General features: G+C 32.1%; 2 protein-coding genes across 5 annotated transcripts in view; one reads left to right on the forward strand and one right to left on the reverse strand.

Annotated features, from left to right (window-relative positions):
• The window catches only part of LOC108909270 (tyrosine-protein phosphatase non-receptor type 4), a 28,035-nt gene extending 22,520 nt beyond the window's left edge, over positions 1-5,515 (forward strand). For all 3 annotated transcript variants that reach the window (XM_018713559.1, XM_018713560.1, XM_018713562.1), the window contains exons 11-13: positions 213-562; positions 2,655-2,936; positions 4,333-5,515. In XM_018713559.1, the coding sequence (XP_018569075.1) occupies positions 213-562; positions 2,655-2,936; positions 4,333-4,407 (707 nt within the window). In that variant the 3' untranslated portion in view covers positions 4,408-5,515. The remainder of the gene's footprint in view (positions 1-212; positions 563-2,654; positions 2,937-4,332) is intronic.
• Positions 5,516-5,542: 27 nt separating this feature from the next.
• On the reverse strand, positions 5,543-14,894 carry LOC108909271 (methyltransferase-like protein 2). 2 transcript variants are annotated; one of them, XM_018713564.2, is made up of 4 exons: positions 14,783-14,894; positions 14,100-14,585; positions 13,874-14,046; positions 5,543-5,772 (listed from the first exon to the last, which is right to left on the reverse strand). In XM_018713564.2, the coding sequence occupies exons 1-4, from the start codon at positions 14,866-14,868 to the stop codon at positions 5,636-5,638; spliced, it is 882 nt and encodes a 293-aa protein (XP_018569080.1). In that variant the 5' UTR covers positions 14,869-14,894; the 3' UTR covers positions 5,543-5,635. The 2 variants fall into 2 exon arrangements, with proteins under 2 accessions (XP_018569080.1, XP_018569079.1); XM_018713563.1 differs by having other exon boundaries at positions 14,647-14,891.
• Positions 14,895-23,612: the final 8,718 nt, after the last annotated feature.

Genomic DNA, 23,612 nt, shown 5'->3' on the forward strand with positions numbered 1-23,612 from the left:
TTATTGTTAATTTTGTATATCAGCAGTTCCAAAACTTTTTGTTGAAAAATAAAAAGTTTTGGAATCAGCAAAAATAATGAATGTTTGCATAGTTTCGCGGCATCTAAAACTTAAAATGAAGCCTTAGAACCATTTCTTCTGAGCAGATTATTGTTAATTTAGTATACCAGCAGTTCCAAAATGATTGTTGACAACAAAAATGTTTCTTCTAGACGACACAACGAGAGTGATTTTGAAAAATGCCCCGAATGGTGACTACATCAACGCTAACTACGTCAACATGGCAATATCCAACGCCGAGATAGAGAATCGCTACATCGCCACTCAGGGCCCCTTGCCGTCCACCACCGAGGATTTCTGGCAGATGATTCTGGAAGAGGGGTGCAATTTGATCGTGATGCTGACGACGTTGGTGGAGAGAGGCAGGGCGAAATGCCATAAGTACTGGCCGAACGTGGGGGAGGTGCTCACGATGCAGAACGCGATTGTCAAGTGCGTCAGCGAGGAAACGGATCCGTCTGAGAGTTTCGTCTTCAGAGATTTCGTTCTTGTTGATGTTAAGGTAGGTTGCTTTTAATAGTCTTCGATTGATTTAATGAAGTGTTATAGTTTACTCAAATTGTAGTTTTTCGTTATAATTCGAAAAACCTACATGTAAAGGGTGTCCCAAAATCGCGCAAGAAGTAATTTTAATAGAAAACACAATTTATTTAATTAAAAATTGTACATTTTTCATTGACCTATTAAGTATAGAGTATGGGGTTATGTATGAAATAACATATCTTTTGTCGAAATTTTGCGTGACCATTTTGCATAAACGCGGCTAAATTTCGTTAATACAGTGCTCAATTTCCTCCCTCAGGGTGTGGGTCGTTGTGGGATTGTTGGACTTGAGGGACTTCAAAAAAACCCTGAAGAAAAAAGTCCAACAGTGTTAAATCGCGTGATTTGGGTGGACAATTTTGATCACGAAAATGGGAAACTACACAACCAGCAAATGACTTACGCAGTATTTGAATTGTTTCTCGGACTGTGTGGCATGTTGCACCGTCTTGTAGCAACCACAAGTCGTCTACGGCCATATCCTGCAGTTTAGGTGCAAAATACTGGATTATTATGTCGCGATAGCAAGCACCATTAACTGTTATTGTTCGACCAACCGCATTTTTGGAGAAGAATGGTATGATGATGCCTCTAGCCAAAATCCGCACTAAACACGTGGATGCATCTGTTTCTCAACAAACCCTCATGGATTCTCTGAATCCCAAATGCAATAATTTGTCAATTAACCTTTTCACTGCTCCAAACGTATATATTCGCTAAAAATTTGTAGGGCTCAAACTGCTCCAGACGGATTAATTCGCATGAATAGTTAAATTGGATCAGGCTGTTCAAACCGTATATATTCGCAACCATGCGCATTAGTGACTTGGTTATTGCAATTGGTAAGGCGAATTTTTGCGGGCGAGCTTATACCGATTGTGACAAATATTTTTATGGAAAGAGGTACTGGTAATAATACCAAGATTGTTCATGTTTCTTTCAGTTTCTATTTAGTACATATACTGTATTTTATTCAAAATAAAATTGTAAAATTTATCGCAAATCGTAATTTAACATAACATAATGTAAAACTATAAGTGGTCAAACTGCTCCAGACGTATATATTCGCACGCGATAAACTTTCGCGCACGGCGCGGTAGCTACGTTCAGATGTATTGCGCAGCGAAAGGGTTAACAAAGCCATCAAGATAAAAATGAGCCTCATCACTGAAGATGGTTTTGATCGAAAAATCAGCATCCACTTGTTCCACAATCCATTCAACAAACTCTCTTTGCTCTGGGTGGTTAATAGCCCTTAATTCTGGAACAAGTTGAACTTTGTAAGCATGAAAATGCAAATTTTTTTGTAGAGAACTTCTAGAGAATGTCCAATTTTTTATCACAGTTCCTGATTGATGTCCCTGGACCAAATCTCCCTCTAAACTGCGTGGCTGTGCACTAATTTTCCTAAAGTTGCGCAACCATTTTTATATTTTGCGTACAATGGGCTTGTTCACCATTTTTTTTAATTTCATTTTCATTTTATAACAGAATTGCATCTAAAAATTGTAAAATCCAAATTTCACTAAAAAAAAGGTAAAATTGAGGGGATCAAAAAACTATTTTAACATTTAACATATTTGCTCCAATATACTTTTGTACCGTGCCGTTCAGAGAAAAAATTAGAGGGAACATTACCCAGGACTCAGCAACACTCTCACGAACTGCTTCAATATTTTATGTTGAAAGACGGCCAGTTGATCCAGTCTGTGAGTTTTTCAATTAATCTCTTCACGGTTAATGTAGTTCCAGCCATATTTTGTACGAAAATTGTGAACTGTAGCTGACAAACTTTCAGTATTTTTAATATGTATATTGCTCAACAATGAAAACGTTCTTTCGTGTAGCGCTCCATTTTTTGTTTGTCTTTATTCACTTCGTTGGTAACGCTTTACCACACAAATGGTGCACTCTACTTTGCAGGATTCTATGTTAGATAAACAATCTCTCTACAAAAGTAATACATTTTTACATATAATGCTCTGTATCTCTAAAACAAACCAAGGTAACATGAAGTAATTTTCACCGCCCGATTTTTCTATCTTTCATAGAATGATGAGTCGAGAGAAATCAAGCACATGCAGTATATCGCCTGGCCGGACCACGGGGTACCCGAGTCCCCGCAACAGTTCCTAAGTTTCACCGACAAGGTGCGTCAGTCGAGGAAAAGCGACGCGCCCGTCGTGGTGCATTGTAGTGCTGGTATAGGAAGGACGGGCGTCTTGGTTCTTATGGAAACTGCTCTCTGTTTAATAGAGACAGGGGAGCCCGTGTATCCGTTAGAAATAGTGAAGACCATGAGGGAACAACGTGCTATGATGATACAGAATGCTGTAAGTACATTTTCAAAAAATAATGTTTTAGTAGTATTTGACGTTACTTTATTTATTGATTATTTTTATTTTTAATTCTGCACATATTTTCTATTTTTTTATGTTCAAATAATATATTTTTTTAATATCAACAAAACTGTTCAAAATATTTATTTTGCTTGGATATACTGGGTGCTTGTTTTTCGAGTTGCACTCTAAGGATATTAGTTATCTTGAAATATACAAGCTGGATCAAATTAGGGCAGAGTTGCGGAATTTTATAATAGATAACTTGCTGAAGAGAAATTTGTATTTGTATCGCTAAGAAATTTGATTTTGATTTTTTTGCATTTTCATTGAAAATTTTCAATGAAATACTAGAAATTTTGAGTTTTCTTTTAATGGAAAGACGGCCTTATAACATTTTTTAGACATGTTCTTTGTGGAGAATTGAAATACGTTGTGCTGTTAACCGTGACCGCTATTAGTTTAGAGAAACGGCACGCAACTTTTATTTGTTTCAGGTATTGGATTTTCACTTTTTTTTAATTCTGCACATTTTTCTGATTACAATGATATGTCATTTGTTATAGCCTACTTTGTTATGTTCATCGAAATATCAAATTATCCACTTTGACAAAGAATGCTTTGGAAACAAAACAAAACTATTACGCCAAATAAAATTTTGACAGTTTACTTAAATTGTCGTTGATATCAATGTTTATAGAATTAAAAGTATCATTTAAATTGTAATTGAAGAGCGAGATATGCTTCAAACTTACTAATAAATGAGTTATTAGTTATGTGAAGAATATCTCGTTTAGTTTAATGTAAAATTTGTATTTTTTTTTACCTTTAAACTTCAATGCCAAGGAAAATTTTACTGAACTGTCAAAATTTCGTGTGGTGTAATAGTGAGTTGTTTTGTTTTCAAAGCACTCTTAGTAAAAATTGAAAATTTGATATTTCGAAGGAAACCATATCTTATGAAACAGTGAAGCTAAAAAATCGCTGAAGTGTGGAATCCAACCGTGTGCGCCTATAGGATTTTTTAGGAAAAATTTGTTTTAATTCATTCATAACACTTTTATAATAAAATAAAAATATCGTAATCAGGAAAATGTGTTAAATTCAAAAATGTAAAAATCCAATATGAATAAAAAAAAACAAAAGTTGAATGTCATTTCTACAACCTAAAACATATTAAAGTCCATTTTAGATTTAAAAAAAAATAAAGAAAATCAAAATTTTCGGCTTTTCACCAATAATTTCAAAACAAAAAGTGAAATTTCTCTTAGAATAATCCCTATGATGCGGCTGGAAAATTGAGCCCCCAATATTTCTAACTATCGACAGAATGTTGAGCAAGGAACCGAAATACGGTCAGCATTGTGTACATTTTCTCATTTTCTTGCAGAGTCAGTACCGTTTTGTCTGTGAAAGCGTCCACGCTGCGTACAGCGAAAAAACCGCCAGCCAACAGGATACTTGATAATTTTAAAAGAGAATCGGTCAAACGAACGTCAGATATCCTCAAAAATGCCTAATCGTTTTTGTTTATGTTTCCAGAATTTTATTTTCATTTACGTGCTTTCGAGCATTTTTGAGAATGTAGCTAGGATTGTCAGGGTTTTGGGAAAAGTTTGCATCCGTCGTTACAACTTGGAATCATGTGACATGTGATTTATAAGCCTTACAAACGTAAGATTACACCAAGATAGCCTTATTTCAACCCAAAACGTTTAATTTTTCAATTAAAACATTTTGCTTTGTAATGATTTCGTTTGAAATTCTGTTAATAATAATTTTTAACATAATAAGAAGATCCTCTTTTCGTTGATTTGTAAATAACAGGTTTCAAATTATGAAAACAATATTAATAATTCGAACTTAAGTATTAAATTGGTAAATACTCATTTTCAGTAATTTATTTAATATCAATATTATTCACACTTTTATCGTGACGAAAGTAATTTTATAAAAATATAAAAGTAGTTTAAAGGAGTTAAAACTGTGCAATAAGATTTTTGGTAAAAAAAATATTACAATAAACATTGGTCAGGTCTTTGGGCCCATTTACACAAAAAAATATTCTTGTAAAAATATTTTTTCCAGAATACCAGTTACTTTAACAGTTAACGTGATAGTATAAAAAAATATGGATTCATTTTAAGTTGTAATTTTTCCTTGATTAAAAAAGTTCGTCTCAGTTATTTTTCTGTGTAAATGTTAACATGTAAATTGTGTCATGGAGTGTTAAAGTTTTTGAGTAGATTTCGTCCATTGTCGTTTCGGTCCTAAAAAAATTAATCGATCCAGTTTAATGTTTAAGATGATGTAAAGGCTGATTTTTTTTACAGTCACTTTGAAAAATATTTTTGACTGCCCCGTTATACACAGAATGTATTTTAAAATATTTTAGAAATATGCATGTAAAATTCTATGTTTGTGTCTTAACTTTTTACTATTGTATAATTTTTTAATTTTATTTTTTTAGTGAACTAACTTGTAATTAGTAATTCTTTACTTTGTATAAAGTACAAAAAATTGCGTATCGCTTACTTTCATTTTAATTGCTAGTTGTACCTTTGAGGATTTTATTTTTTAAATATTGATTTTGTAAATGTACTTTTTAATTAACATAATTAAATTATGTAATGAAAGTTAATAAAAGAAGTAATATATGAATATATATATATGGAACGAAGCACTCGTTTCTATCAGGGCTTCCTGTATTTGCACTGTATCCATACCCGATACATTTCCAGTAACCTTCCCCTGTTGACTTGCAAGCGCCTATCTACTCTGTTTTCCACTTCCTTAAATCCAGCATCTTCGAACAATGACTTTACCTCATCTGAAAGAAAAAAAAATGATTGTAAATTAAAATAAGAATCATTCGAAATTGGTGAAGTGAATCATGAACATATTTCAGGTAAGAAAGAATGAAAAACAATAAAGGAGATATCGACTGCAAACAAAAAAAAAGGAGATGTAGTTAGCCTAGTCCTAGCCAAATGCAGTCTCCGGTTACTCTGCAACAGTTCAGTGCCACAAACAAAAAGGTTTTTCCTTTTCGGTTTGTATAAATTTTCACGTCAGTTTTTCCAGATTAAACATTCGAGTATGCACTTGATCTAAAATTACATAGTTCATATTTACGTCCAGTTTGTTTCAACCAAATATTTCTGTTAACAAATTTGTAAAATATTTATTAATCACATATTTATTCTGCATGTTTAGCTTAGTATTTATTAGAAAATATATATCTTTAACCTTATTAGTTTTATTCTTTATCAAAAAGTTCACTCATAGTAAAAAGATCGAAGACAGATATTTTACCGAAAAACACTAGGTGTAAGAATTCAAAAAGAATACGTTTAGTAATAGAAATTCAAAATTTTCTTGGCAACCAAAATAATTAAAAAGAAATAAAGACAGAATCCTAAGAAAAGAACTCTGCTCTCCGAACAAGTCCCACTACCAGCACTTACTCAGAACTTTCTTTGGATACAGAAAAGCTTACGCCAACATCTTGAACCCCAAACAACAAGAGTTAAAAAAATACCCAGGTCGAAAAGTGATACTCAAAAAAATCCATCAAACCCATGAATATTTATAACATGGCGCCCAATGTGGGGCCATAAATGGAACGGGAACAAAAAACACAGAATCAACCACGAGATTATGGATATTTATAACAATACAGATAAGATGGGATAGCATTTGGATCTAGGAAACGGTAAAAGATATGGGGTGGATCAAATTAGAAAAAAGTTGTGTTTTTTAATACCTAACAATATGCCGTTTTAAAATTGTGGGTAGTTCTGGAGATATCCGGAAAATGTCGAAATTTTACAAAATCGTTTTTTTCTGGCTTTATTTGAAAACGAGTTTTAAAATAAATTGTATATTTACCGTGCCACTTTTTTCGCTCTATCCAATGACGTCAACATTTTTGCAATCCGATGTTTCGTCTTCGAGGGGCCATGATCACGTAAATTTTTTTAAATAAATCGTTGCTATTTTTATGACAAAATCAAGTAATTTTTAATTCTTAATTAGATGATATTACTATTGCAATATTGAATTGTAATTGTATTGTAAAAACGTTTTCAGCTTGTTTTAGCTATCGTTTAAAATTTTTGCTGAGTACGGCTCTGAACGCTTTCAAAGTATCTATTGGAGAAAGTCATAACAGTATAAGCCTCGTTTCACGCTTGCCGGACCGGCTGGCTCTTTCACACGTAGTTTAATTTTCAAACTGGTTTGGCCGATATTTAGCATTGCAATTATGTGGCTTGGCTATTACCAATGTCGTTGCAATAAAAAAAAAACAAAACATATGAAAAATATCCGAAAAATGTGAAAAGGCTAAAGTTTTGTTCCACTGAACAGGTCTGGTTTCAACCAGTGATATAAAGAATGCAATATCTACTTCTAGGGAACAAACATTCGACATAGTTGTGTACAAATATTAAATTAGCCGGTACACGGCAGCCAGGCTGGTAGTGGTGGCGACCGGCTACAACCCAGCGGCCGTTCGCCGGATAGCTCCTTCCATCACGTGTGAAAGCTGCCATAAGACTCTGTACACCTTGCTACCGGGTAACCAGATCCGGTTAGCCGGTTCCGGCATGTGTGTAACGGGTATAAAAGTCAATACAGCACAAAATATCCAACAATTTTTTTTAATCAATAACTTAAAACAGTTGTACCTAATAAAAATAATACAAATTTATGAAATGTTTTATTATTTCTAATTAGTATTGCTAATAGTAGAAAAAAAATTGTTGGTTATTTTGTGCTGTATTGACTTTTATACTGTTATGATTTCCTCCAACGGATATTTTGAAAGCGTCTCAGGAAAAAATTTAAATGATAGCTAAAATAAGCTAAAAGCCTTTTTAAGTGATACAATAGTAATATCATCTAATTTAGAATTAAAAATAACTAGATTCTGTCATAAAAATAGCAGCGACGTATTTAAAAAAATGAACCTCTGATCATGGCTCCTCAGACGAAACGTCGGATTGCAAAAATGTTGATGCCATTGGATAGAGTGAAAAATGTGGCATTGTAAATATGCATTTATTTTAAAATTCGTTTTCAAATAGAGCCATAAAAGAAAATAAAACGATTTTTCCTAGATTCTAATGCTTATCCCATCCTTATCTTGGACACAGGGTTTAAATTATTAAACAACAGGAAGACAAATGATAATATTTTGAGGCAGCAAGGAATATGATTAAAAAACTTTTAAAAAAGAAATTATGTAATGTTGTTTATGAGCCCCACAGAAAAAAAGTGTTCGGACTTGTGGGTCGGACATATGTATTCCCATGTATTTTTCGACACTGAATCCGATCCTGAGCTCAGAAATGGCCCTCCACATCTGGAATTGGCCCCAGGGGCCAAAAATGGCCTCTATAGGGCCTGAAAGATGGATTCTGGGATGAGGCGAAGTCGAAGGGGAATTTCAGTTGGACATAAACTTTTCGGCCACAAATCCGGCTTTGGCTTTAGAATGCAATTCCAGACGTGGAGGGCCATTTCTGAGCTTGGGATGGGATTCAGCATCGAAAAATACATGGGAATACATATGTCCGACCCACAAGTCCGAACACTTTTTTTTGTGGGGCTGTGTAATTTAATAAAAATTACAAAAAAACAACTTATAATTAACTCACTTCTTCAAACGGTAAATGGAAGAAATTGAAAATAAAAATGATACTAAAAGTAAAAAACATGAAATTGGAAGAACATTGAGGGGACTGGAAAGTCTTTATTATGTTACAACTTCAGGGGTGTGCTCCTTGCATGATTTTATTCCAAAACGAACGAAAGATCTAATGCAACTGACGTTGAAATTTAAAAAAATCACATTTTTCAAATACATTGCAAGGTAGGTACTTATAAAGGGTTATCCATTTTCTCCTTGGGAAAGTAAAGTTTTAAAAAACACACTGAATATTTAAATTTCGATGGAACTTTTATTTCATAATAAAGTTTGGACTATGCCATTATGCGTGAAAAACAATATTATTCAAATGTCCTCCACGGAACCATTTGCAGGACTCAATCTTTTTGAGGTAATTTTCGAAGACTTTTTCACACAATTCGGGCAATAATCCGGCCATAACTTGGCGTATCTCGTCCTTCAATTACTCCAAAGTTGTGGGATTGTTCGCATAACTACGGTCTTTCGCATAGCCCCACAAAGAGAAATCCAAAGGCGTTAAATCGTAGGATTTTGGTAGCCAAGCCACATCGCCGAATCTCGAAATTACGCGTCCTGGGAATTTCTCGCGCAATAGAGCCATAATTGGCCGCGTTATGTGGCATGTGGCCCCATTTTGTTGAAACCACATATCGTCCAGATCAAAATCTTCAATTTCAGGCTAAAAAAAGTCGATGATCATGGCGGCATACCACTGAGAATTGACGGTAACAGTGGGTCCTTCATCGTTCTCGAAGAAGTATGGTTCGACGACGACGCCAGCCCACAATGCACACCAAACAGTCACTCTCTGAGGGTCCAATGGTCTCTCAGCGGTCACTTCTGGCTGCTCACTACCCGAGATTTGGAAATTTTGTCTATTAACATAGCAGCCGAGCGTGAAATGGGCCTCGTCACTGAAGAAGATTTTCTTCGAAAAATCAGAATCGGTGGCCTGTTGTTCCAGCACCCAATTGGTGTACTCACGGCGCAATCTATGGTCAGCCGGCTTGAATTCTTACGGGAGTTGGACTTTATATGGATGGCGATGCAAATCTAAATGCAAAATGCGCCACAATGTGCCGTATGACAGGCCCAAATGCTGAGCTCGACTTGGAGTCGAAAGATTCGAGCCATCGTTAACACTTTCATTCACAGCGGCTATGTTTTCGGTTGAACGGGTAAAACGATAATGCACAGGTCTTACGATGTCTGTTACCGATCCAGTCTATTGGAATTTCCTCACTGTGTTGGTGGTTGTTTGCTGGGATGGACGGTTATGTCAATCATAATCTCCGCGTAATGCGCGAAATGCAGCCACCGAAGATCCATCATTTTCGTAGCATAATTTTAAATTTTAACGCGTTGTTCGGTCATAAAACGTTCCATATTGTGAAATGGCAAACCTTTAACTAAACAAATATCAGTCTGGATAATAGTGACATTTGACAAATATCAATTAGCAGGGCTTTACTATCCCAAGCTCAAAATGGATAACCCGTTATATGTTGAAACTTCAGCAACTGATTCGATTAATTAAAAGCAAAAATTTACTGAATTGGTATACAAATATGTGAACTAGTGGTAAAAATACCAGAAAGCACTGTCATTGAAAACCCTAGGATGTCTATGCCATCTTTGTTTCAGATGAAATTGTATTTCAAAGAAAAATCTTCCATTTTGTTCCAAAAATGAATCATTTTCGATTTTTTTTTAAGTTTATACTTACCACAAAGTTGAGTTAATTGAAAATGACTCCAAAACTATGTTTCAAAACAAAAGCAGAAATGTTTTATTCCAAATACAATTTTAAATAAAATGTAATTATTGCTGTAAAAATTGCTAATTATATAAAAAATATGAAATACAAACCATAGAGGACGGAAATATTTAGCACTGTGTGTGGTAATTAAGAGCAAAACAAAAAAAAATTTTGATTAAGGATAAGGAACAACAAAACCAAATAATGTATATAAAACAATGGAAATGTTTCAAACATCCCAGTTTGAAGATTCTAATAATTTTAAGAAATTTGTGATATTGACTTTTTTTTTGTGTCCTAGAATTAATGGGATACAGAGCCACTGCTAATTTAGAACACAACTTGCCATAGTCTAAAAGTAGATATTAATGATAAGATGTATGGTGAATGGTGAAGTCACCATCTTTGTTTCAATTTTTGATTTGAAAATTGACAGAAACCGGTTTTTTTGGACAATAACCATGTTCAGTACACTACAGAGACACTGTAAAGCTCTAAAAATAAGTTCGTGATATTTCCGTTTTTAATGTTTCAGTCACTTCCATAGTAATGACTACTGTTTGACCACACTATTCCCATATGGCACACCAGAGGTAACTATAGCACATGGGAGTGTATTATTACTAAAAACTCTGGGGTGCGATTAGATAAATAGAATTTCATAAATTTAAATAATAATTTATCAGAACCATAATATTTCAATTTATAACAAACTAAGTCATGATTAAATAGTATCAAATGCTTCAGGTAAATTTAACAAAACTAGAGCACAGTCATGTCCATGGATAATATTGTCAGTAACGTTTACTAATATTACAGAAACTCAAAATCCCTTTCTAAATCCACATTGACAATTAAGCAAAATTTTATTGCTTTTACTATAACTGTACATTTCGACGCTTTAGTACAAAAACATGCTCTCAGATTTCGGTTGGAAAACATGCTATCTCAAATTTCAGTTGGAAAACATGCCAACTCAAATCTTTAGGTAAAAACATGCTATCTCAGTGTGACTAGAAATTTAAGTTGATTGATTAAAAGTAAGAGTAGTGATTATAAATCAGGTAAGAGTGCGCTATTAATTTTTATATCAAGGCAAACTTGTATGAAAAAAAATTTTTTGTAATAACAAACATTTTTATATATTAAGGTATACACTATTTTTTTATAATTTGTCATTTCAAAAAACGAGTAATTTACATGTTGCAGCATACTGCATATTCTATTTTTTTAATTAAGAATTTTGTTGTTTATAACAGTAACTTAACAAAATTAATTGAAAAATGTTGAATAAAAAAAATATAACAGTGTACCTGAACATAAACATTCCTTACTTTTTAAAAAATATATTATATGCATGGTTTCAATCATTCAATGTGCCAACTTAAATTTCTAGTCACACTGAGATAGCATGTTTTTACCTAAAGATCTGAGAGCATGTTTTCCAACCGAAATCTGAGATAGCATGTTTTCCAACTGAAATCTGAGATAGCATGTTTTCGTACTAAAGCGTCAATTTGACTATAAAAAATGTGTGAACCAGCAGGGAGAATAGTTCTAATCCTCGAATTTGAGTAAATTGAGGGAACGAAATTTTGATAATAGACCTATAAAAATTTTTGCACAAATCAGGAAAATATCCAATTTCGATGCAACTGTGGATATTATGCATAACATATTGATCAATAAAAGGACTGCAGTCTGATAACCCATCAACACCTTGGGAATTCTTTCTGCAAGGCAAGTATTTAAAAAATAGTTAACTTCATACACTGTTGTAAGTCGAGAATTGGAACTAATGGCATTGTTACATGTATTATTACAAAAATCTACTTTTGATCTGCAGTTAGAATTGTTTTGTTTAAATAAAAATAAATTTTTAAAATATCGGGATCTTGTCGATGTGATTGGAATATTGTTCGTTTTATTAGATAGATTTACAGTTATAAGTAAATGTAAATGTATCCAAACAGAAATTAACACAACCATAAATTGTTTCTAAGTATTTTTTATTGATTAAGAAAAACTTATTATGCTTTTCAAAAGCGAGATGTTTTTCGGTTCTCCAAAAACTACTATTGCGCTAGCCAGAAAGGGCTTGGCCACCTTTTTTATTTAAAAATTTTGAGGTAATATGAGTCTTTAGTTGAATGTGCCCTAATATTTAAGACAAAAAGTTAGAGGTTAACAGCAAATTGAGCAGACATGTGTTGCTTATGCCACTTCGCAAAAAATTTGCATTTGCTTGGATCGATTTTGTACTAGCATCGAATATATGTCAATAACCACATAAATGCATTGGTGCAAATAGGCCTTTCTGAGTTCTATTCATACCTGGATAGTTTATTCTTGTATTCTCACTTAAGTTGATATAGGTCTGTATGTTTGTAACTGATTTAATATAATTTTGTCATAATTATTTTCTCTTCTCTCTTACTTTTTCATATTCCAGCAGATCTTCATAAAAAATTATTGTCATAATTTGACAGGCATTATTTGAATGTGAAATTTCAACTACTAAAGAAAACAAGCAACCAAGAGATGGCACTGTTTCTGTTCAATTAATAGGGAAAACTTTTGAGTGTCGTAGATTTGATTTATATTTCATATTCTTTTTACTGTATTTTATAATGATCTGTTATTGTGTTTTGCATTATGACGACTGGCCTCAGGTATCTGCAACTCGTTCAAATATTTCCACATTTTACCTTTACCTTTACGCCTCTTACACACTGGCGTTGTTATACCGGTCGGTAAACGAGCGTCAGACTTGCTGGCAACGTTTTTGTGTGTAAAGATGTGTTTAACTATGTGTAATTTAAAATTTAGTCGGTTGTTTTGTCGGTCACTTTAAATGACAATCGGCAAATTACCGTCCACGTGTAAGAGGCGTTAGGAATCGTATTTCTTTGTAACTAGACATTATAGGTATCATATGAAGTTAAAAATATGAATGCTTGAGATATTCAGATTTCCTCTTTGCAATTCCTATCACAGGATATGAATCTTTTTCAGGAAAGTGGTGTTTGTAGTTGTAAAACAGGACTGTGTACTTTTGTAAATATGTCATCACTTGACATTAACATTATATTTACTTACTTAGTTTTTCAGTATTTAATTCAGTTTTCCATTTCTTTTAATTTTTTCCTCCTTGGGAAAGGTAAAGTAAAATGTACAAGTTTTGATAGATGTGTAATTGCCACATTCCGTTCCTAAACAAAATCTTTTTGACTTGTTTTTGCTCCCCATATTAAAAATAAACCATCATTTAATATACATTCCTTTTAATGAGATCAATGTAGGGAGGACATTGATCTCATGAATAGAACTTACAGTAATCAGTAATCAAAGTACAAAATGTTTGAACTACAAGCAATCGGTATCAGTCACTCAAAACTGTGAGTGTGCAGCTTCATTTTAATAAATATATCTTATTTTAGTTAAAGACTAACCCTAACAGTGAAAGAAAAAAAATACCTTGTGTGAAAAAATAGACTCTTGTTCCATCGCCTCTCACATAAAAATTCTCACCTAAACACCGACCAGGTTTAAACCTTAGTTGTGCAAGGTCGTATCGACCATAATCCCTAAACACTACTAAACCTCCAGGTTTTAAATATTTGAAGATTTGTGAAACGATACTTGAGAACCTGAAAAATTATGTAGATATAACATTTGGAGATATTTTGTCCGATAAACTTACTTTGTTGGGTTAATTGCAGATAAGACAAAAATTAATATAACTATATCAATACTATTTTCATCAAATGGCACATCCCATTTTTCTAGGGTAGCATCTAAAACAAAGGCATTACACCGCTCCTCATTGTATTCTTCTGAACTCTTCAATATATCAATTGCCTTTGACGAAAAATCCGATCCATAAACAAATACATTTTTATTTGTGGAATATCGTAAAATCGGGAAAACAGTATTACCCACTCCACATCCAATCTCAAAAATTGTTTGTGACTTGTCTTTATCCCCTGTTAATTCTGGAAATTCAGTAAACAACCAGTGTCGATCTTTAAAAAATCTATTAGTATGAATATCATAAAATGCATCCCAATATTTATCAGCCTCTTTTTCATATTTTTCTATAACGTCTGGAGTAAACTCAATTTCACTATTTGCTTGTACTTTATTTTGAGCCTCTTTTTCTTGGGTTTCATCCCATTTCACATCGTCCCTTAAAATTACATTTTAATTTCACACATGAACCAATGCTAAATTATTTGCAAGACACATACCAAGCATTAAAATCATAAACTTGTGATTTATCAATCAAATAACGAGACCCATATTTAGGTTTCTTTCTGTATGTAGTGCAATATTGAAAATTTAAAGAATATTTAAACAAAGCAATTGTTATTTGTTTTTTCATACCATACATTGTGTTCGAAAACATTATCTTCTTCGGATAAAAAACGGTTTCCAAATTGAGGTCTTTTATCCTGGCTAGACTCGCACATGTTTGAGGTTAGAAGTTAGAACTGAATTGTTTTGGTTTTTTTCGTACTTTCGAAAGGGAATTTTGCTACGTTTAAGTTTGCCACATTGCTTTTACTTTTCACATATTTTAACACAGATGACGCCACTAAAGCTTTTACATTTTCTATCCTTTCAATAAAGTCGTGGGATTGTTAAAGTATGAAATACAGATTATTTTAGTTATATATTGCCAACGTAAATACTCCAAGAGTATATTATATTATATTTTATTTTATATGGAATAAAAAAGTTTATTTTAAGAGAGCATTCGTGAAAATACTCTTAACTTTTCCCATCATTTTTATCAACATGGTCGGGATATGTTGTGTCTGGTGACGTCAGTGGAGTTGATACTAGGGGTATTTTCTGATTTATCATTCATAAAATTGTGTCGTATGCGGTACTTTATTCAGTGAAAGAAGTTTAGGTGTTTCTAATATTTTCATAGATTTATTGTTTTTATATGAATTTACATAGTCACAAAAACAGTACAAATCAAAAATAAAGACTGACCTGTCGTGTTTTGTGCGAAATTTACTTGTTTTTGGGCGTTTTGACATCTGTCAAATCGAGGAGGGCGTATTCATTGCCAAGGAATTTCGTTATTTATTGAACATTTTGCAACCACGGATAGAATTGATTATTTAAAGTGCCTTTTTGAACTAGTAGCGTGCATTGTTCCACACAATTTACAAAATTACTCAGCCAGTTTTTTTGAGGTACGTATAAGAAACGTCATTTTCTTCACTTACTCTTAAAATATAGAACAGGATAAAAAGATATTTTAAGAATTTGTGTACTCGGCTTATTGTAATGATTAAATGAAAGGAATGTCCTAGATGTAGTTGCATGTTTGAAAACTTGATTTAAATAGGAGTTGTGCCTTATATTGCACTTAATCAGTGTTTCTAACATATTTTACAGTTTTATATATTTTCTCATACCAACAATCAGTAAATAAAAACAATTAATGAAGGCAAAGTGGTATTGCATGTCCATCTTTAATTTTTACTTGATTTTTATTAAAACTTCACTAGTAATGTCCTCATGGCGTTGGTACTTTATTGATTTGAAATCCAATGCAACAAAACCATAGTGTTCCTAAATTCTGAAACTTTAAAAAATATACTCACACGACACAATTATGTAATTGTCAGATAAAACATGATGATTAATCATAAACAGTTTACACAAAGCATTAGCTATAATCAAATTTAATTTCCTTCTTTTTAATATTTTGAAACCTCGAAACTTGGTTGTAATTATTAAATCAGTTTTAGAATATAAACTTTAGATTGTGATAGGTAAAGTAATAAAATACTAGGTAGATATTTATATAATTTTAAGATTGTGATCATGTGAAAATAAATTAATATATAAAGTCAAAATATCTACCACTTACCACTTCCTATATTGCGCCGCACTTATGTACGTATTTGTAGTTGTTTCAGTTCCGATTTTTGAGAATTAACATCAATATCCATATTTTGTAGTTTGTTATATCCACATAACAAAATTTTCGAAGTAAATATCCTTTCAACACGTAACATTTTTATATTTTTTTTTCGCGAATTGTGGTGGGGGTTTGTGGGTTGTGGAGTGGTGTTTATTTATTAATAATATATCAATTTTACAGTCGATATGTTTGTGCATATTCACAGGTATAAAGAACTGACTGAAAAAAATCTGGATATAATAAATTTGGCATTCAACATGTCTTAGACACTTTTTCCAAAGCACCTGGTCACGCAACTTTGTATTATTTAAAATTGCAACATTCCAATTAATTTAGTAGTCGTGCATTCTGTAGCCGGTTTGAAGTTAGAGACCTTGAATGCATTTATTGGGATTACTCATTTGTTTCTCATATAGTTATATCACTGTCGAGTATCCACGTGGAAGAAACTCTCGGCATAATGGCAGAGACTGTATTCGCAAATTTTAAATAGAAAATCTAGGTGGACAGTTTTCACCGGAACGCACAGTATAACATATTATATTTCGCCCAGTAAAATATGTCATTTCCCGCTTTACTTCATTTTCCTCAAGAACTCACATTGAAGGAAATGGCGGATGATAACTCCTGAGGGCTCACCTATCTTTCTGTAACGTTCGACGGGTTTACGGGATTTTCTATAATGACACTAAGGTGACGTTCCTTAGGTATCTACCTCATATGTCACAGGATTTTGAGTATTATCCCTGCGAAAAAATATTTATTTTTCAAGCGGGTGTACCTAAGCAAATTTAGCTGTCGTCCAGGCGTTTCTAAAAAAATAAAGGTTGATAGTAATATGATACTTGTATGGTTTCCTTGTAAAATAATGTGCTGTGATATATAACATACGCGAAGATCGAGGCAAAGTGATATTTTTTATAGTTTTACACCTACTATTAAGACACTACTTATGTTAATAGTAGGATTGCCGCTTTCTAATCTTTATAGTACTTATTTACTACTAAGCTATTAAAAAATTTGCCTTCTTATGTTTAAAAAGCTAATATAATAATGCAAAAATTTAAAAAAATATTAGATCATTCAATCTGCTTAGCCTACAAGGTACCTAGTATATGATGTCATGTTCTGAAATGACTAAAACTTATTATAAATTTATAGTAGGTGTATTGTTGTCCTACGGGACTACTTGGTGTATATTTTAACATTGGCTAAAAAGCATTTTCCTTTCGAGATACATACGTTGTTTTTGCCTTCTGTGGTAAGAAGTAAAATTATTTTTTAATTAATTAGTATTTGATTTGCGAGTGTCAAAAGTGACATTTTTTTACATAATTCATTATTAATTTTCCACAACGTGTAGGTCTATTTGCTTTGCAATATTGCAGTTAACATTGCGTTAATTCAATAAGTTCTGGGCAACTTATAACTTTTCGATGTAGCATACAGTATATTAGTAAAACTGAGATCGCTTCTTTAGCAGACTCTGCACAAAATTGATTTGATATCGCAATTTTGTTTTCAATTGATCCTTGTACATAAGATTCTGTCATCGTGGATGAGCCACCGTGCGTCTTCAACCCTAAAACACATCTTACTGCAGCTATAAGCATGGTTGCAGGTGACCCTCTAAAACGTAATCGGTATACTCCTGTGGATTGGGTAATCAAAATATGTAACATATTTTTCGGGCTCTTATGCCGTGGACCGAGGAACCTTTGACCTGCCTTTGATGTTCTCGGGCTAGCCTTTGTCAGGGCGGATCTAACATTCACCTTTATTATTGATTGATTGTTATCAAAACATTGTCCATAGCTTTAGCTGACAAATAGTTGATCATATGTTGTTGCTAGTGATCTAAGAGTGGAATATTATTCAACCATATTTTTGAGGTCTTTCCTTTCGTCGTCAATAAGGTTTATTGGTTTTTGTTACTGTAATTTTTACTATTTACATACCACCAATATCTTCCTCATCACCAACGTTTATTTTGTGATACTCGTCTTGTTTTGCACTCGGTTTTGCATGTATAGGGAATGCTAATAATTGCTGCACCTTGATATTAGAAAATATCTACTATTAATTATTCCACTCAAAGGAATTTCTCGAATTATTACATCAAAATTGCCATTAAATTCATTAAATACATATTATTAGTGCTTCGTTGAAGAATTCTACTTACATATTTTATTTTTTCTGAACTTTTAATTTCTCGTATGTATCCTACAGATTCACCTGTCAATTATAACAGCCTACTAACGATTGTTTAAAATTTTTAATAATAAAGAAGACTTCATACATTTGCGAAAAAAATTTTGCTTTTCATTTACATCAGCACAGTATGCGCAATTCCCAGATTCTCAACTTTATAATGTATCGGTTTAGTTATGACTCTCGGATAATATTAGCTGTCAAAATGACATTTAAGTACGAAAGGGCAATATAGTTCTACAAAATTTACGAAAGACTAACTATTTCGTTCTTGTTTCTAACCAAACTGTTCGTTCAATAAAGAATTACTTTTTATACGTGTATCGTGTATCTCACAGCATTTTCAACATTACATTTTTGCACTAACAATAAGTGCAAAAGTGCAAATAAATCAGAACCGCTGTTAAATAACTACTATTGTGCCTGATGATTGTCGGAAACAAAATACCACGATATAACTAATAGCTAACAGCTGTCGTCATTACTTTAGAAATTATTTGTATTGAAGTCGTTTGTTTTTGATAGAGTAAAAGTAAATTTAATAGGATATTAAAAGTGCCATTTCTTGAAACTAAAGAATGATACAGCACTGTTAATCCATGGAGTGCAAAAAATAACTATGCTTTAGCACTTAATCCCTGATAATTAGAAATATTTCATTTATACTCCTGTGCAACGATTTATACAGCAAAAAGAGTTCCTTGTATATATCCTACGACTGTAATGAAATATTTATTTAATAATGTAAGAAACTTGAGTACCCAGTGGTTATACTACTATAATACATACTACATCTATTTCTATTTCTCTGTTTACTGTTTTTATTCCGTTGTAAACTGTTTTTGGCACTTGCTTGTGTCGTTGAGTAAAATGAGAACGCTAGGTCTATTTTTAGCTGCATTAAAAAATGCAGCACAGCAAATACTCTATCCTTATAGACTGTAATTTATAATAAAACGATGATGTAACCGTTCATAATAATTGGTAGATAGCGTAATTTTCGGCAAAATTTTCAGCAGTTATTTTTTATACAATTTTATTTAGAAGAGTGCAGAAAACTAAGATCTATTACACATGTAGTTTTTTATTGCCAGAAATATACGTATTAACAATTGTTTAATGCAGTAAAAGATTTGCAAAATGAAACACATTTACGAGCACATTTATTACTTAAACTGTTACTGTTTAAAACATTATTTTTAGTAATAAATGTACTTCCAAACTTTCTACAATCTAGTTTGTTATTTTCTTTTGATAATACAACCCTATATATGTACTGTGTTGTTTTATCGTTTAAATTTTCCTTTTTTTATGTTTCTAGCTTTAAATGTTTAAGAAAAATTGACACTGCTAGCACTGCCATCTGCTTCCATATAGGTAGACTGAATCTAAGGCTGAAAAAGTCTGTTCAGCGAATTCCAATCATCGCCATTATTATTCTGCAGTCCGGATATCGTTATCGGGAATTTTTCGATCACAATATGTTCCATGTTGAGCTACTGATAATGGCAAAGAAACGTTAGTCTCTCTACATTCTCTTAACGTTTATCTTTGAGATAAAAGACTTATCGTGAAATGCAAATCAGGTGGTTACTAATTTTTGCTGTTTCAGATTAGGCTGTCCCACATATATATTTTTTATTTTTATGTTTAAAAAATATAATTCAATTATTATACAGTGTGGAACAGCCAAACGGAATAAAGTCAATATCTCAATTATTGTATATATTTATAAAAAATCCCGAGACATGTCGATTTTGGATTCTGAAATGACATCCTGCAACGCAAAAATTTCATCCCAATTCAACCCCCTTCGCAGGCAGTTACAACCCCTAAATTTTTAAATGGAAAGTAAAGGCTCGTGATACCTCATTTGAAAGGTGTTTTCATTCTTTATTCAAAAATACTATGGTTTTAATGTTTATTGAATATGATATCATGAATTTATTTTTTATTCTATTTGGTTGTTCCACACTGTATATTTTTTATATCCTTTCCCTCTTTAAAGATTGGTTTACTTAATTTTTTTTTTAAAGATTTTCAGTGGTTACATTTTTATAGAAAGTTTGTAATTTATCTTATTGTCTAATTTTTGCGAACCATTATTTAAGTTACTGTTCACGTTTATTAAAATCATGTTTATTTCAGTTCATTCGTTTTTAGTGCAATTAAAACTCAAGGATTCTGTTTGGACACCTGCGTTGCTTAAGCCGCTATCTTCATTCTAGTCACGTGACGGAATTTATTTTTTAATTCTTCCATTGGGAAAGTCTGATTTGCAAGACCTAAAATGGTAATCATGATATCAATTAAACGTTGGCCAAAATCGAAAAGTCCAAGGATGTTTAAATTATACGTATAGTCTTTCCGAAGTCAGTTGAACGTGTATATAAAAGCCTAGCAATAAAATTTTGCAGGCGTCCCTAAACAAGTTTTCTGCTGAATTTAAAAAATTATAATATTTTGTATATAATATGTACAAAATTTCTATTATATGTTAATTTGATCAACAACATATTTTCGTTATTTATGTCCTCAATTTTATTATAGTGATGGTAAATTTCGTTTGGTTCCGTTTCAAAAAGGTGTCCAAAATGACATGTTGTAATAATATTAGTAAACAAAATATCCCTCTTATTTCCCCCTTTTGCAATAATTGAAATATGAATGATTAATAGAAGGTGCCTATAATAAATTAAAATTGTCTGAATCATACCAAATTCCGCATTGTTGCACTGCACTGCTGTGCCATTCGTTGGCAACCGAATTTATAGCCAGATCGTCCAGTGCGGTTGTGTTTGTGGTGCGTTTGCCCGCGCGCTCATTCTTCACCTGGACGACCAGACCTATTATGGGTATGGCTAAATAAATAAAGAAACAAGTTTTTCAAATATTTCCATGCCGAGTTGCTGCGTCAGCGACCGAACCTCGTAGATACTGCCAACCTCTTGGTTCTTCAACTGAGATCGGAAAGACTATACTAAATACAATTATAAAAGTTGTCCCAAAAGAAACGCAAGATTTCATATGAGGAAAAAATATCTTATTAATTAAAGAGTTGGTAAAATTTCTACATGTTTTTAAAGCGTAGACATTGTCATTAAATATGAAAGAGGATATCGGAAGATACCCTCCGCTATTTATTTGGCATACCTACTCGACTTGTTTTAAGAAAATTCTGTATCATGCTTTGAATGAAAATGGCTCACAATTCAAATCCTGCATTACTTTTGGGACATTAACATACACTTTAAGTATTTGGAGACATTAAAAAATATTAATTAAATTAATAGGTATTTGAAAAATTTTCCTCATATTTTATACTGAGTTTTATACCAACCGTATTTGAAAGGTAGATTTAGATATTAAATTTTTATTGTTACGTTGTGGTTATTCTTGTTAAAAATAATTAAATATTTCTTGACTTTCTGCTGAGATATAAGTACCTAATCAGAAGAGATAAATCAAATTTTAACAATTAGTGGTCAGCTTTTTGAATATGTCATAAATATATTTTAGTTTAACGTACGTTTTCACCATTAGTTTAAGGACAGGCAGATCTAGATTTTTGTAGGACCCTATGCCATAATATTTTTCATAGGGCCCTTTTTTGAGTAAAAAAAAGACAGGCACTTTACATTTTTAAATTTGCATATGGTTTTACCCACAAAATGATCATTAGTAGATTTTCTGATAGAATAAGAAAAAGAGAGTTAATAAAAGATTACATTGTGAAATTCTGCCGTTAATCGCTAACGAGTTATGAATTTATTACATTTAATCTCATCTCTCGAAACGGCGTACACATTTTTATATAATAAGCTGTAATTAAGTGAAAATTCTACTGCAATAATTGCGGTGTGTATTTCCTACAAATAAAAAATATGCATAAACGTTAATTTACCTAGTATCTACAGATAAATCTATTTTTTTTATATTTAGTCAAATAATATACTTGTATATTATTCCGTACGATCACGTAACAATACATTATGTAGAAACTTTCCAAATAAGTCGATTAATATTGTATTTATAAATTATCTCTAATAAAACATTTTATAACAGATTTTAAATGGTCAAATAATATCTACGACACAATTAATTAGGGAATTCAAAGACAGCCAATTAATTCTTTAACTATATAAATTGTGTTTACGGTTTTTAAGAGTTTAGAAATGTTTCATTTTATATAATATCAAGAATATCTACAATCGTAATACGAGGAAGTTGAGAGACCGCCTGATTTCAATTCAAATTGACATTTTTATCTGGAGTTGTTTTTAAAATGTCTTTATTTGTCGCACTAATAACTGATAATATTCAGATATGTTTGTAATAAATAAGTAACATACGAGCAATTATGAAATTATTGCTTGTCATTCAAAAACATTTCGTATTATAGAGTTAGAAATGATGAATTTTCAATTTTTGCCTGTATTTATATTTAAATATGTACTTAACTTAAAAATTTCTTGACTAACCATAAATCTTACTGATAACAAATATCTTACTTTGTTGTATAAATGTTTCTAGTCTTTAATTTTGTGTTTTTAGACAGTGGAGTAACGTTGTTTTTTTAAGTGATGCTTGGCAATTCATTTATACAGTACGCGCCTAAAGTATGGAATAAATTAAGTAAAAACGAAACAAATTTTTTTTGGGAAAAATCAACGAACAGGTCGATTTTTAATTTAAAAAATACATATTTTAGCATAAAGGCGATTTTCAACCATTTGTTTTCGAGTAATGAGGTCATCGACATTTTTTTTTAATAGCAACCCCCTATCTTTATTCTTGATTCTGAAAGATCGTTTCATTGTCGATCCGACAGTATTAAAATGTTGCCATCTTACATAGGAAAGTTTTCGAGTAAATGACGATTGAATGTTAGAAAACGTAAATTTTATTTATTAAAAAAATAACAATTCCTATGTCAAGCAAATACAATTCATTAAGTTTTCTACCTAAATTAAGTGTTCGAATTGCCACCCACCGACTTCTTGACAATACGCAAGTCTTTGTAGAAATTCTTCTTGCACATTATGAATTATTTCTGGG

The sequence above is a fragment of the Anoplophora glabripennis genome, unplaced genomic scaffold (genome assembly GCF_000390285.2).
Source record: "Anoplophora glabripennis isolate ALB-LARVAE unplaced genomic scaffold, Agla_2.0 scaffold306, whole genome shotgun sequence".
Taxonomy (NCBI): domain Eukaryota; kingdom Metazoa; phylum Arthropoda; class Insecta; order Coleoptera; family Cerambycidae; genus Anoplophora; species Anoplophora glabripennis.

Coding starts and splice junctions, on each gene's coding strand:
- LOC108909271 (XM_018713563.1), bottom strand. CDS start 14,804: ATGTTTTCGAACACAATGTATGGTATGAAAAAACAAATAACAATTGCT. Junction 14,586..14,646: donor GTTTATGATTTTAATGCTTG/GTATGTGTCTTG, acceptor TGTAATTTTAAG/GGACGATGTGAAATGGGATG. Junction 14,047..14,099: donor TCTGCAATTAACCCAACAAA/GTAAGTTTATCG, acceptor ATAATTTTTCAG/GTTCTCAAGTATCGTTTCAC.